Raw genomic sequence first — 15835 nt, forward strand, 5'->3', positions numbered from 1 at the left:
GCCTGGATGATTCACTACCTTGCCTAACTAGTCCTCCTGCGTACTCCCCACCTTGTGGAATGAACAGTTGGGCGCATCATAGGGGAAATTAAAAAAAAAAACAAAACCAAAAAAACTACTGGATTCGATTCTGGCCGGGGGCACATGGCTGGATTGCAGGCTTGGTCCCCCAGTTGGGGGGGTGCGGGAGGCAGCTGATCAGTGATTCTCATCATTGTTTCTCTCTCTCTCTTCCTCTCCCTTCCTTTCTGAAATAAATGAAAATATATATTAAAAACAAAACAAAACACTGGGCACACAGAATGGGGGCTGTAATCTAAATCTGGTGTGTGGCTCGCAGAAAAGTCACCTTACAAGGGCATCTTCGCTCACTCAACCAACATCATGGAGCACTTACTAGGTGACATTCCGCTCAACTTGGATAGTCACTGAGCCATACACGTAGATGAGTGCAAGACCCAGTCTCTGTTGCAGGACACGGTGGGTGGGTGGCTGGCAGAGAAGAGTCAGGAAAACTTTCCCTTCACGACATCAAACCCAGACCCTAGCCCGGCCAGCGTGGCTAAGTGGTTGAGCCTTGACCTATGAATCAGGAAGTTACAGCTCCATTCCTGGTCGTGGCACACGCCCGGGTTGCGGGCTGGATCCCCAGTAGGTGGCGTGCAGGAGCCCATCAATGATACTCTCTCATCATTGATGTTTCTCTCTCCCTCTCCCTTCCTCTCTGAAATCAATAAAAAAGCCAAAAACAAAACAAAAAAACCCAGGCCCTAACAGGTGGCCGGTGAGAATCTCCCTGTTCCCCCCAACAAATTCACTGTCCCGTGGGATGCGCCTCCACCACAACTGGCCTCCAGGTGGCACTGCTCCCTCTAGAATGTTCTGGCTTAGTGGTCCAGCCCGTCCCCGCGGCGTCCTGGCTGGAAGATTTTAACCAGATTGAACGAAATTAGGCACAATGTGGGGCCAGCAGCTTACAAAATAGGGCGGATTCATTTTAGCTTGTGACCTAGCATTGGGTGGCCCTACTGGGCATCTGTAGTTAGTAAACTCCCCCACCTCGAGGGGGATTTTTAAGGGGGAATGTGAGCATCTCACCCCCGCGTGGAGGTGCTGGTGCATCATTCATCTTAAGGGTTCAGAGTTTCATTCCGGGCAAACAGCTGGTTTCCTGACACATGGTGGCCAGTCGCAGGGTCCACCTACTTAATTTAACTTTTTTCTTTTTTAATCCTCACCAGAGGATATATTTTTTTTTCCCTTTTTTTCACCAGAGGATATTTTTCCATTGAATTTTAGAGAGAGAGTGTGGAAGAGAGAGGGAACGACAGAGAGAAATATTGATGTGAGAGAAACACATTGTTTGGTTGCCTCCTGCACAGCCCTGCGTTGGTCTGTGCTGGTCTGCTCTGGCACCTTCAGTGTTTTGGTTCTAGCCAGAGGATGCCATCTTCCGTGGAAAAGTAAAGTATTCTCACCGCCGTGGGGGACCAGGCTTACATAGACAGAAGTCCCTGCCCCTGGTCCCTGATTGGTCCATTCTCATGTGAATGAGGACACCAAATCCCAGGTTGTTGGGTGTTTTTTTTAAAGATTTTTTTCTTGATTTTTATATATATAGAGAGAGAAACACTGATGTGAGTCTGAGACCTCCGTCTGCTGCTCTCTGCATGCCCCCTCCCAGGGACCAAGCCCAAAACCCGGGCATGCGCCCTGAGAAGGAACCGAAGGTGCATGGGACGGCGCCCAACCAACTGAGCCGTACCGGTCAGGGCTTTTTCTTTTTAAAAAGATCGTGTATTGATTTTTAGAGAAAGAGGAAGGGAGAAGAGCCTAACATCCATCGGCTGCCTCTGTCTTACAAGCAACCTTTTGGTGCACCACCTCCCAATGGTTTGCTTGGCCCAGAAGGCCCTGTTCTGATTGGTCAGAATGGAGCTGATTGGTCAGTGATGAAGCTGATGGGCGATGGCTGTGCAGCCCCAATTGGATGGGGAAGCCTCGGTCCTCCCGCTAGAAATAGGGTCCCAGGAGCTCGTCTACAAGGGCTGGCTCCGCTGGCAGGAGCACCTTGCAGGGAGGCAGCTCAGTGCTGGCTTCTCCCCGAAGCGCAGTTTGCGTGAGAGGCCCTGCTGCAGAGAAATGGCTGCTGGGCTCTTTATTTTATTTTATTTTTTTTGCAGCCCAGTTACCCACAGGAGCCCTTTTTAGTAGCTATCTTATTTCTCAGGCTCTAAACCAGTGGTTCTCAGCCTTCCTAATGTCGCGACCCTTTAACACAATTCCTCATGTTGTGGTGACCCCCAACCATAAAATTATTTTCGTTGCTACTTCATCACTGTAATGTTGCTACTGTTATGAATCGTCATGTAAATATCTGATATGCAGGATGTATTTTCATTGTTACAAATTGAACATAATGAAAGCATAGTGATTAATCACAAAAATTATATGTAATTATATATGTGTTTTCCGATGGTCTTAGGCGACCCCTGTGAAAGGGTCGTTCGACCCCCAAAGGGGTCGCGACCCACAGGTTGAGAACCGCTGCTCTAAACTAAAAGATAATATCATGAATACACAGTGCTGTGGCCACACTGAGGGCTCCTGACAGGAGGGGAAATGTGATAAAGAGGAAGTCGGAGTGGAAAGAGATAGCAGGCTTAGCGGATTCTGGCTTAAATGTCCAACTTTTGCAAGTTTTATACAAACACATCCTTAGGGCCGCTCCCCGGCCGTGGAGGGGCCGGTGGTCTCTAGCGCCCACACTGGCCGGCTCCAGGGCAGTTCATTGCTGATCCAAGTCTGCGGCCAAAGTCCCCCTCTGGGCCCAGGTCTCAGAACTCAGACGTCTCCCGCCTTCTAGTCCACACAGGCTCTGCCTGTTTCCAGAAATGGCCCCTTTTTGTTAAGCTGTAAGTCCTCCTATCCTCAGTAGTATTTCAGCTCCAGGCCCAGAGAAGCAGCAAAACCAGACCAGCTACACCAAGGCCGCCCTCAGGACTAACGGCATTGACTGCGGACCCCTGACCTGGAGCCCAGCACCCTGCAAGGACACACCTGGAGGGCTGCTGAGCACCCTATTGGGATCTTCCCCTGGGACCTCCCCTAACATCTGCACCCTAAAACCCTTAGGACGGAGGACCCGTGCGCGCTCCCTCTGGGTGCAGGCCCTCCCCTCTCTCCACCCACCCCCTCCTCGTCCCCCTTCCTCACTCCCAAGCTCCCAGGGCCCTTCCCTTGCCTCTGTAACTTGCTTCCTAAGCCCCTTTCTTCTAGGAACTAGTTCTTCTACCTCCGGGATTTACCCAGTGAACGTTCTCTTACAGCGCGAGTCTTGGCTCTGAATTCTTTCCCAGCCAGAACCCAGGTCCCGAGGTTGCAGGACCCAGGTGGGCTGACCGCGCCGGTCTAACACCCGGTCCCTTCCTGCTGCCGCCAACATTTCCTTGTTTTCAAACTTTGACCCACAGCAAGCAATGCATTTTATAGCGAGACCCATCACACGGGTGCGTGTTTATACGTGCAAAGAAAGTAAAAATCAGCTGGACAAGCAGAAACAGCCTTGCAGTGGCCCGGCTGGGAGGGGAGACGCAGGCGAAGGCCCAGCCACGCTGCAGGGACCTGCTTCTCCCGGGGTCACACAGCGGTCAGAGGTCATGAGGACCCCTCCCTCAGCGACTGCTGCTTTCTTACCAGAAACACCCCAGGCAGGCGTGGCAATGCCTCACCATTAGTGGGTGCCCCATGCTAACCGCTCGCCTCCTGACGGCACCCAACACTCCTTAATCCCGCTGCTTCGAACCCCTGCTCAGGGCCAGCAGCCCCCCAGGACCGGCCAGGCCCTCGCTTCCTGTGGACCCTGCTCAGAACCCTCCAGAACCCACACCTGACTAAGACCACTTCCTGCCTCCCTCTGGTGGGGCGCGGGCCATCCTGGGGTGAGCTGTGCGGGAGCCACCGCTTGGCCAGAGGAGACTGGGCGCCTGACCAAAGACAGCTGGGTGGGTGGGGAGCTCGTTCCCAGAAACACTCTTCATGCCATGAAGGTTTATCTAAAAATGGCTTAAGTGTTTAAGTGCTTAAGCTATTTTCCCCCAAAAGGAGACTGAATTACATCAGCTAAAACAAAACAAAAAAAAAGATGTGCATTTGGGGCAAGTTTTATTTTATATTGTACTCCAATATTCTCTGTTCTACTTAGTTATTTTAACAACTTGCTAATTGTTAAGCACTGAATAGGTTTTGCAATCCTCATCTTGAAAGCCCCCTTCCCATTCCAGAAGAAAGGCAGGCGTGGGCTGGGGGCAGGGGGGGGCAGGGAGGGGAGGAGCACCCACTCAACGGGACCTGGTTCCTGGAGCTGAAACTGCCCCTATTTATGGCTCCCAAGCAGCGTGCTGAAGGGCGCGCCAGTGTGGCTTGCGTAGTTCGCGACCTCTGGGGGTGGCAGGATCATTCATTTTTTAAAATATATTTTTATTGATGTCAGAGAGGAAGAGAGAGGGAGGGAGAGAGAGAGAGAAACATCAATGATGCCAGAGAATCATTGACTGGCTGCCTCCTGCACGCCCCCTACTGGGGATCGAGCCTGCAACCCAGGCATGTGCCCTTGACCGGCATTGAACCGTGACCTCCTGTTCATAGGTCGACACTCAACCACTGAGCCACACTGGCCAGACAGGGTCATTTTTTAGATATGCCCTTTGTTCACTCTTCACGTGGCAGGAGACTCAGGAGATGGAAAGGCGTTTCCCGGACGACAGCAGGGAGCTACAGCCAGGATGGCCGCTATCACCAGCCAATCAGTGTGCTGAAGGCCTGGGACAGACGCTCCGGTCTTGCCAACACCTTGATTCTGGTCTCCTGGCCTCCAGACAGCGCAACAGTAACCAGCCCTTGTTAACCCCCCCGTTTGTGGCGCTTCGTTATGACAGCCCCAGCCGACTCCTGCGGTGGGTTTGGAGCAAAAGGACAACTGTTTGGTGCAGCCTCCAAGCCTTGCTTGGCCCAGGGGAGAAGGAGGCTGCCATTCAGGACCCGCGGGCCTGGGACAACGGGCATCTCAGCAGCTGCCCCAGGGGCATTTCAGGAAGGACCACCCGGAAGGGGAAGCTGAGGTCTGAAGGGCAAGGAGGAGCTGGCAAGGCAAGAAGGGTGAGCCGGGGTTTGGACTGGGGGGCCAGCGCTCCCCAGGGGGCCAGCCTGTAGGAAGGAGCGGGAGAGGCACGAGGGAGGCGGGCCGTTCTGCAGGGACGGAGCTGGTCAGGATTCTGGACTTTTCCTAGGAGCCACGGGAGGCCACGGCAGGCTTTCAGATTTGAAAGTGTGAAGTCACTGTAATTTAGGTGAGAAATGGGTTTAAGGAAAGAAAAGAGAGATGAGAGGGGCCGAGGCAACCCCATCTGGCATCTTTCCGGGTAGATGGAGAGGAGCACCCCAACTCTGGGAAGGAGGACCCAGAACTTGCAGGGAGGGGCCCAGGCCCCCAAACGCCTCTCCGAGGCCCTCCTTCCCTGAGCGCCCTCCACGCGGCTCCGCAGGGCTGGCTCCCGCCTCTTCCTGGCTTCCGGGGCTTTGGGAGGCGCAGAAGTGGAACCGGACAGCAGGTCCGTGTAAACACTCCGCCTCGGACTCGCTCAGAACAGGCCTTGCCGCTATGTCTGGGGAAATTGAACTTGACAGAGCAGGGAGGTCTGGACCGGGAACCTTGGGTGGGGCTCATCTCCATAGCAACCAGAAACAGCTCCAGCCGTGCCCTGGCTCTGCCTCCTGATGGAGAAGCAGGGACTTGTGTTACCAAACATGACCCGCCCGAAATAGCTCCCTTCCACCTCACCAGGGCCCCTGCTGGCAGCTGCCACTCTGCCCACAGCTCAGCCCGCTAACAGCAGGATGGCAGGACGGGGAGGGTGCCCGAGTTTCTCTCTCTCACTGGCTGCGTGAAACAATCCCGTGTATCCAGCGTGAATTGGCTCCGGAACCCTCAGGTCTAAGAAATGCCAATTTTGGTCGTTTTCCTAAATAAAAGTTTATTAGGAGCTGCCCTTTGTCAAGAGGGTAAGACATGCGACCCCAGGCATCTCTGGAGGTGGTGCTGGTGTCGTAGCACTGTAATCTGTCTGTCCTGGTGTGAGCTCCATCCACCCCTCGTCGGAGAGCCCTGGGGCATAGGCTGAAGCTGGGGGGGGGGGGGGGGACACCTCGGCCTCCAGCCCTTCTTATGCATCTTGCAGAGGAGAGGCAGGAGGGAGTGAACGCTGGCATCGAAGGGTGTGCGTTGGGTGTGGGCTGGGTTTGACGCAGACCCTGCAGCTAAGGGCTATTTTCCTCCCGGGGAAACCAGCCCAGCCCAGTAGAGCCTCAGGACTCAGCCCCGCCCAGCTCAGCCCGTCTTCCCAACAGCCTGCTGCTTGGCCATCTCTGGGCCTGGCCTCATCCTGGGCCTGGGAAGAGGGGAGGGGAGGGGAGGGGAGGGGAGGGGAGGCCCTTCAGTGGGTGCTCCCTGGGAGGGGACGGAGGAGGGGAGGACAAGGGTGGAGATGGTGTGTGCCTCGACCCTCCTGGGGTGTGTGGAGGGGCTGGGAGCGGTGAGGGGTGCAGGACCCAGGGGTCCAGGATGCAGCGGTCCGCAGCTGCCAGGCGCAGCGATGCTCCAGCCCGTTGCTCGGCCTGTTGTTTAGGGATCTGGAGTCATTTTCCCACAGAAACAAAGCGCAAGTGGAGGTTGGCTCCCTGCCTGGCCCAAAGGAGCCAGATTCAGCCGTAGCGACAGCCCCAGAGCCCTTCACACTCTCTGCCATTGTCTGTGCTGGGCGCCGGCGTCAGCTTCGGAGACCACACATCCTGGGCAGCTCTGCCAGAGGCTCTGGTGGCCATGGCAACTGGGCCAGGCTCCGGGCAGCTCTCATACAGGCTACTGCAAGGCTGGGAAAGAGTGCATGCTTGTGCATGTGCGTGCGTGCACGAATGTGTGTGCATGTATGCGCGTGCGTGTATGTATGTGCGCGCATGTGCATGTGTGCGCGTGCATGTGTTCAGACATTTCTAAACGAGGCCACGCCTACGCGTGGAGCATAGGGCAAGTGCGCTGGACTGGGTGGCCCTGGGAGGCCCCTGCGTGTCTGCGCCTGTTTCTTCCTATGGAAATGGTAGTGGTAGGTTTGGCCTACATGGGGGTTTCTAACATTTTTTCTTTTTTTTTTTTTTTTTTAACAGTTTCTCTTTTTTCCAAGCAATTTTCAGTAAAATCTATTTAATTAAAGTGTTGGCTACACCCAAGTGCCTAAAAGATTTCATTGAAAGCGGTTATTTCCATAAGCCAAATGCTGTGTTTTCTAATAATCAAATATTAACATTTATGGTTTGGTGTTTGACTTAATTAAAAATATTTATTATAAATAAATAAATAAAATGTTGGCGGGGTGGTGAGGGGCTAGCCCTGCCCCACTGCCCCTTCCCAGCCTGCCACCTGCCCCACCTTGGGCACCTCTTAACTCCTGGTCTTCTCAGAACATTTTGAAAAGTACAACTGGATTCAGACACACAAATACAGACGTACACCCAGGCGGACAGGCAGACATGCACACTCATACAGGACACCCACAGGCACACAGACAGACACACGAATACACAGAGACTCCCACATGCACAGACACACAGACAGACACACTCATACAGGACACCCACAGGCACAGGCACACAGATACAGACGTACACCCAGGCGGACAGGCAGACATGCACACTCATACAGGACACCCACAGGCACAGGCACACACATGCACAGGCACACATGCACAGGCACACAGACATACACACTCATACAGGATACCCACATGCACAGACACACACACACACAGACACACGAATACACAGGGACTCCCACACGCCATCCATCCAGCTCTAGCATGGTCCCAGAGTTAGAGGAAGGGCAGGCGTGTGGGTACCCCATAGTGGGGACCACACTGAAACCTGGGCCGCGCCCACCTGCCAGCCCCGTGCCAGCTGTGCGGCCTGGGTGCCCGCCCCCTGCGCGGGGCTGTGCGGCTGCAGCACACATGAGTGTTGGGAGCTGTAATCACTGCAAGTGGCAGGGACGCTGGCTGCAGACCCGACAAGTCCGACTGGAATTCCGCCAGGAAGCCCCAGTGCCAGGGGGGCGATGAGACAGCCGGGGTGGTGGGAGGGGTTGTGAAAGGTGGGAGGCTCACAGCAGGTGAGCGGACACTAGGAAGCCCCACGGGCCCACCTCGTGAGGCCCCAGAGCCACCTCCTCATGGGCCCCAGCGGCTGGGTGAGCTGGGGGCTCTGGCTGCCTAGGGAACGGTGTTTTGAACCCAAAACACCAGGAGCAAGGAGGGCCCGCCCAGAAAAACAACATCCTGGCTGCGGGCTGAGGCAGGCCGCACAGGAGGGACTATTTTTAGCCGCCAAGGCAGCCAGGGCAGGACTTGTATGGCCTTGCTGTCTGGCTGCATAGCTCACCCATTGTCCCGCCTGACCTGGGCCGGGTGCAGAGAGGCCTCCGTCTGCCCTGGCCCTTCCTGCTGGGGCGTTCTCTGGGGTGCCCCTGGGCCACAAAGAACCGAGGGAGGGCGGGCTGGCTGGAAACACTCACCAAGTAGCCTCGGGGAGCCGAATTGGGGCATCCCAGGCCACGATGGGGGTTTGGTGGCAGCAGGGAACACGGGGCCTTCCAGGCAGAGCAGCAGAGGCTCTGCTGGGGTGCAGGGCACGCGTCTCGCCAGCCTGGAGGCCGAGCACTGTCCCAGCTGCACAGCCGGGCGCGGGCGGTGAGGCAGAGCCCAGGGGACACAGGTCCCTTTATGGCAGATGTCCTGGGCTCCAGCCACACCCGCGTCAGCTCAGTCACATCCTTCAGGGGCTGAGAAGGTGTGTGAGTGAAAGCAACTCGGGTCTCAAGCCTTCTTGCCCACGCCCAGGAGCCGTGCCCTGTTCTCGGGGGTGCGATGTCTGCAGTTAGTCCTGGGCACAAACACCACAGGCAGGTCCAGAGCGAGGCTGTGGCATTAAGGATGAAAACAGCTGATGGGAACCAGGCCGGCAAAGCAAACACAGGGGCAGCCAGAATGACTGTGGGGCTGGAACCCCACGGGAGAAGCCATCTCTCGCTGCCCCTGTCCAGAACCAGGGAGTAGGGCTGCCCCAAAGGGCAGGCACCCCATTTCACCCCCCTCTTTGGGCTCCCTCCCTCCCAACAGGAATCCTGGGACCAGGGACTCTGTTCCCTTCTCCTGCCTTTCAAGACCGGCTCCTGAAAGATGAGCAACACTGGGAAATTCTTGGTGGGCGGAGAGCAGGAAGGAGTCATTCACTCAACAAGTGTTTATTGAGCACTTACTGTGTGCCAGGCACTGTCCTAGGCACCTGGAAAGGGAGGGCTTGGGGTAGCCTGGATCTGTCCTGGCTGTGGCTCTCTCTCCCGGAAACAAGGCCTGCAGTGGGGGGAGGGGGGTCTGAGAGGCACTTGGGAGGGTCTGGGAGGCCCCCTCCCTGAAAGGCAGGAGGCCAAGTGTTCTTTTAGAAATGAGGCTGCTGAGGACGTGTGGGCTGTAGAGACGGGCACGCCAGGAGCCGAGGCAGCGGCCGGGCCCGGCGCCCGCATTACCTCCTCTTGAGCACTGATATGCAGGACTTCTTGAGGGGCCCGATCTGCAGGTGGGCGTCCACGCTCTCCAGGAAGAAGGCGGGCTTCAGCCGGCTCCTGAAGAGCCCCGGGAAGTGGCTGTCCAGGATGCTCTGGAAGGGGTCCCCGGGGGAGGCCGGGGGGCCGCTCCTGCGGGCCCGGGTGGCCTTCAGCCGGCGCAGAAGGCTCACCTTGCCGTCCCGCACGGCGTAGAAGGCCAGGGCTCGGTCGGCATATTCCAGGCAGACCCCAACCGTGGGCGAGAAGGCGTGCGGCAGGGGCGCCTCCTGCCCGTGGAACCAGACGGAGAAGCCGCGTCCGTTCCACTGCAGGCAGCAGGAGTGGGCGTTGCGGCCGAGCCGGCCCCGGTCGTAGGGCTCTTGTGGGGAGAAGTCTTCAGCCATGACGCCCACGCTGACCCAGCCCTCGATGATCTCCACCTCCCAGTAGTAGGTGCCGCGGTCCAGGGCGCCCTCGCCCAGCACCTGCTCGCAGTGCGTGAAGCGGGTGGGGGACTCGGGGTAGCTGATGGGACACAGCACCCTCTTCACGCCTTTCGTTCCGAACAGCTGCAGGAACTTGTCCGCCGTGTCACTGTCCAGGTCCACGATGTAGGCGACTGCTCCCCGGGCGGGAGAGAGACGCGGGGCTCAGGGGCAAGGCCAGAGAGGACACCCTCCCCTAGGTGCCCACCTCCCCAAGCGCAGCCTCGCCCCACCTTTGCAGCCAGCACTACTCAGCCCTGCTGGAGCGCGCCCCATGAGCTGGCCTAGTTCACCCCATGGACAAGGAGGGACTCCAGGGCCAGGCCAGCCCTGCGGCCGTCAGGGGGCCCCGTGTGCGGAGGGCCGAGCCCAGGGTGCACTCACACTTGAGGAAGTAATCCCGGGGCACCTCGCTGTCCAGGTGGCTGCTGTTATCTGGGTCCTCGGACTCAGCATCAGCTGCAGAGAGAAGACAGCGGAGGGGTCTCGCCAGCTCCCCGGGACTGGGCTGCTCTGCAAGGTGCCCCTTCCCAAGCCATGACCCCCAATTCCCTCTTCCCCCAATTCCTCCCAGCAACCCAAGCCTCCTGGGACAGGCACGCCGCCCAGGTAGGGTACCCTGGGTCACATGTATGCCTGGCCCTCGGAATCTGCCTCTGCCCCACTTGCCCCCGGACCCCAGCCCCTCTGAAGTTAAAGGGTGGGCGGGAGAAGCCCCTCCCGCCCCGTCCTGTAGGCCATGGCCCAAAGCGGCTGACTGGTCATTACGGGGTGGTAGCTCTAGTCACTGGCAGGATTCGGGTTCCGCCCAGCAACAGGCAGTTTCCATCCTCTGCTCCTGCATGGGCACCGGGCCGGGGGGCCTGGGAGGTGAGTCACTTGGAGGGGCACCCACCTTCTGGGCCGAGCTTGTGCGGCCTGTCCTCGTCACCGCTCAGCCCCCGCAGCTGCCCCCACTGGCTGGCGCAGGCCGCGGCCAGCACCTCTCTCACCGCCTTCACGGCCTGGGATGACTTAGTGAAGCCGAGCTCCCGCGGGGGGCCAGGCCCAGGGCCGCACCCCTCCTCCAGGGCCAGCCTGAGCGCCAGCAGCTCCTGTGCCAGATACATGCAGATGGAGGCCCTGCGAGCCGCAATGCCTCCCAGCGGGGGTGAGACAGCCCTGCCGGGAGCGGGCACCGCCCTGAAGGCTCCGGCACCCGCTGCCGTCTCTCTCCGCCTCCCGCCCTCTCTGGCCCCACATGCCGCCCTCACCTGCAGGAAGCTCACTGAGTCGGCCTCGGGGACCTGGCTGAGGTTGTGGCGGGCCCGGCTCAGCCTGCCGCGCTGCTCCTCCTGCCGCCGAAGGTCGCCCTGAGAGCGGCTCAGCATGGCGGCCTCCCCCTCCTCGATGAAGCCCAGCACCTCCTTCTGGAACCCCTGCAGGGTGGCTGCAGCCTCCGCAAACAGCTGGCTCACCCTCTCCCGCTCAGCCACCGCTGCGCTCTGCACCGGACAGTGGGAGCGGTGGGGAAGGCACAGACCATCACTGTTTGGGCCCCATCCTTCCAGAACCCCCTCTCCCACCCCACCCTCTGGGAGGGGCAGAGGGACCCGCCGGAGCCGCCCTGGGTCTCTGCCAGGTCGGGGGAGACACTCGTGCTCAGTGGGACTGGGCAATGCCCTGGGCACAGGCTCCTTGGAGGGGACCAGTCCACGCTGCGAGCTCACAGTGCCAGGAGCCTCCTGCAGGAGGAGACGAGGTCAGGGTCGGGGCTGACCTTGATGAGGGCCACGGTCCGCCGGGACTGGGCAATGCCGGCGCCCAGCTCATCCATGCGGTCCTCCACGGCACTCAGCACTTTGGGCTGCTCGGCCTGTGGGTGACATCTTCATGAGTACGGAGCCTGGCAGAGGCCACAGCCTGCCCTGGGGTCCCAGGCCTCACCCCGGGGCAGGGCAGGGGTGACGTGGGCATGGTATCGGCACACCGGTGGGACTGGGGGTGGCCGTGATGTCCCACAATGTGTCAGAGGGCAGGCCTCAGGCCGAGGCGGGTGTCGTTCCCAAATGCCCAGGGGAGCACAGTCTGGCTGGGGGCTGTCTGCCTCCCCTCTCTGACCAGCGGGCAAGTACAAGGCCATCCGTGGTCTTCAATGTCACATTCATTTGAGAACTTCCTTCGGTGGAGAAGAGGCAGAGAATGGAGGGAACAGGGGCTGCACAAGAGGCCATTCAGCTGTCCTGGGCACCCCGTCCCCAAAGAGTCCGTGTCCCCAATCCAGGCCTTAAAAATGGGGATTCCGGGCAAATCCCCTGGGTCTTATGAGTCACGGCGGCTCAGGCTGGAGACACGGAAAATCCCAAGGCCAAAGCGCCAAGACCGGGCTGGAGGCCAAAGGAAACTGGGGGCGGAGGCAGCAGGAAGGACCGCGCACATGGTCCCACCACTGGCCCCGGAGCTGCTGGACAGAGCGTTCTGTGTGCTCCACCGGCCGCTCTCCAGTGGCTGCCACACCCATCTAAACCCGCGGCCTCTGGGCCCGGCGAACCTGGAGGCCGGACACGCACGAACTGGCCGGTCTCATCAGCCGCGCTGCGGGAATCAGCTGCCCAGGACCCGCAGGGCCTAATCCAGATCCCTCCTGGCTTAGACCCCCAAGGGCCCCGCCTGGGCTTCCGGCCCCCTGCCCACCCTCCGCGTCCTTTCGCGTTCTCGCTGGGTCCCCGCATCAGCCCATCCCATCGCGAGCGGATGACATTGTCAGGGCTGCAAGGGACAGCAAAGACCCTCAGCTTCCAGGAGAACATGAACAAAATGGGAAGGATGGGGGGCGGGGGGCGACCCAGGACCCTCGGCCCGCCCACCGTCACCCGTGCGCGGCGCCGGCGCCCACCTCCTGGAGCGCGCGCTCCTGCTCCAGCGGCACCAGCTCGTGGCCGCGGTGCTCCTGGGCGGCGCAGGCCTCGCACAGGCACAGGCGCTCGGCGCGGCAGTAGCGCTCCAGCGGCCGCAGGTGGCGCGGGCACAGGCTCTCCTCCAGCCGGCGCAGCGGCGGCACCAGGCGGTGCCCGCGTAACGCGGGGCTGCGCTCGTGCGGCCCCAGGTGCGCGGGGCAGAAGGAGGCGAGGCAGGAGAGGCAGGAGAACGCGGCGGGCAGGGCGGCGCCCTCGGGGCACGCGTCGCAGCGCACCGGCTCTTCGCCCGCAGCCCATAGCTCGGGCGCGCAGGGAGCCGACGGCTCGGGGGCGCTGGGGGGCGCGCTGGGGGCCGCGGGCTCCGGGGCCGGGGCCGGAGCCGAGGCCCGGCCGGGCCCGGGCCCGGGGCCCGAGCCCTGGCGGAGCTGCAGCAGCTCGGACAGCGTGTGGTTCTTGCGGAGCTGCAGGCCGTCGGGGAAGGGCTCCTGGCACAGCGGGCAGCGGGCTGCGCCCCCGGGGGCGCCGGGTCCGCCCGCGCCGCGGTGCGGCCAGAGCGCGCTCAGGCAGGCGAGGCAGAAGTTGTGGCCGCAGGGCAGCGTCACCGGCTCCCGCAGCGGCTCCAGGCAGATGGGGCAGCTGAAGGGCCCGCTGCCGTCCATGGCTCCGCGGCTGCCCGGCGCCGCCTGTTCTGCTCCCGCCTGGGAGGGACGGACCGCTCACGCCCGGGCACCGCCCCCTGGGACCGCCGCCAGGGTCCCGCCCCCGCCCGTCCTCGGCGCCACCGCCCCCCGCGCCATGGGCCCGCCCGGGTCCCTGACACCCCGCCCCAGCTCTGACTGCCGGGCCGCCCTGGGCCCCGCCTGACTTCCAGGGGCTCCTGGGTGGTGGGTCCTCCCGGGCCCGCGGGGCTGAGGGGCGGGCGCTGCTGCAAGGGGTGAGAGAGGGCAGAGGAGGCGAGCGAGGGCAGCACGCTTGAAGGAAACTGGGAAGGAGTTCACCCTCCATTGCCCTGCAAGCCTCCCCCAGATGTGGCCAGGCCGGGCGCAGCCAGCACCTTCCACCTCCAGCCCGTCTCTGCGCCATTAGCACAGCCCCGGCGCTGCTGACGCAGAGGAAGAGAACTGCTGATTGCGCGTGTTTGTGCCCCTTAGCGACTCCATTTACCCCCCCCCCCCCCCACGGGAACTGGGACTTTCCTAACCCTGAAATGGGAAGTTAGTGTCTTCTCTTTTCCCAAGCCCCTTGTTTGGGGAATTCAGTTCTGGTCCATGGACCCGCGTGGGCACCTGTGGTGTGCCCGGGGCTGGGGGTGCGGTTCCCCAACTGGAGGCATTTGTTAAGTCTCATCTCACTATGCATTTAAAATGGTGCACCTTATTGTATGTAATGCTTTTATTTTTTTAATATATATTTTTAAAAATATATTTTGTTGACTTCAGAGAGGAAAGGAGAGGGAGAGAGAGAAGGAAACATCAATGAGAGAGAATCATTGACTGGCTGCCTCCTGCAGGCCCCTCACTGGGGATAGAGCCTGCAACCCGGCAGGTGCCCTGACAGGAAATCCAACCGTGACCTCCTGGTTCATAAGTCAATGCTCAACCACTGAGCCACGCCGGCCGGGCTATATGTGTTTTGTGGTTTTTTTTTTTAACACAATAAACAACAGGATCTGATGGGGCCTAACAGTTACTGTATGTTTGAAACAGTGATGAGCATAAATGGTATTCCAACTTTTCTGTCACCATGGCAACACCTTCTGAAAATGTCTGTAATTTCTATTGGTGACAAGTCACAGGTATTGCTAGTAGCATTGTGGTGTGTTCTCTCCCTGCACAACAGAGAAAAATGCTCAATTGCAGCTGGAGGACAATGAAAACAGATAGACTCTCTCCCCAAGAACCCAGGGTAAGAATGTCTACTTTGGAAATATGCTATGGAGAGCCCCCTGACCTGACATCCTCCTCCCCCGGAAGGAAGAAAGCAAAGAGCTAAAAACATTGAAAGAGAGGTGCTCTTCACCTCACTGCTGCGGGGGGAGGTGAGGGGAGATTCATGATAAAGGCAGGGAATCGCGAAGGCCCTCCTGGAGGAATGACATTTGAGCTGGGGGTTCGCAGACTGACTGCTAGGACTCAGGCGGGCAGAAACCAGGGCGGGAAGAGACAGCTCTTCAAGAGCGGGCCTGGGCGGGCCTGCATTGGCGGGAAGGCGGGTAATGAGTTCCATACGCTGGTTTCCACAGGGAGCCCTTGATCGCGAAGGTCCCTTGTCTGCCAAGACCAGGAGCCGCTCAGAGGCTCAGGCGTCAGCGCCTCCCTGCTCCTGGGCTTGCCGAGACCACAGGCCTGCCTGATTCTGGAGGGGGAAGGGGTACCTTTCGGGTTGGGGGGAGTCAGGGGTGAGTCCCAGCTGGCCCTCTGCCTCCCACCCCACAGCCTGTTCAGGAAGACCTGCTCCCCCAGGAAGGCGTGGCGATTTGATCTGTCAGGGGGGTGGCATTTTGATAGCTCACTTGCATTATCATAGCTTTAAAGTTGTTTGCCCAACATAGTCATTCCTTTTCAGTGAGTTGGCTCTTCAGGGGAAAGGGTAACTGGCACTGCTGAGCTCTGCTGGAGCACGCTCCTGCCGGCATCGCCCTCTGCCTCTACCCTTACAAGGACTGTTGTGAGGGATGGGAAATGGAATTCCCACAGGCTCCCTATCTTGCCATACAGGTCGCATAACTCGTCCTGCGGAGGAGGAAGAATTTACGCCCAGAAGGTGCAGGCTGAAAATAATCCTGACCCTCATCGAAGAGCCTGTCT

General features: G+C 59.5%; 1 protein-coding gene across 2 annotated transcripts; it reads right to left on the reverse strand.

The window, feature by feature from the left end:
- Window positions 1-9304: 9304 nt before the first annotated feature.
- On the reverse strand, window positions 9305-13702 carry TRIM47 (tripartite motif containing 47; the record flags this gene model as incomplete). Of its 2 annotated transcripts, XM_081110702.1 has the most annotated exons (6): window positions 9305-10265; window positions 10516-10590; window positions 11027-11225; window positions 11385-11615; window positions 11891-11986; window positions 13007-13702. In XM_081110702.1, 6 exons carry the CDS (start codon window positions 13685-13687, stop codon window positions 9625-9627), a joined length of 1923 nt encoding a protein of 640 aa, XP_080966828.1. In that variant the 3' UTR covers window positions 9305-9624. The 2 variants fall into 2 exon arrangements, with proteins under 2 accessions (XP_080966828.1, XP_080966827.1); XM_081110701.1 differs by having other exon boundaries at window positions 9333-10265; window positions 11027-11615; window positions 13007-13687.
- Window positions 13703-15835: the final 2133 nt, after the last annotated feature.

Source organism: Myotis nattereri (assembly GCF_964212035.1).
Source record: "Myotis nattereri genome assembly, chromosome: 16".
In the NCBI taxonomy this organism is placed as follows: Eukaryota; Metazoa; Chordata; class Mammalia; order Chiroptera; family Vespertilionidae; genus Myotis; species Myotis nattereri.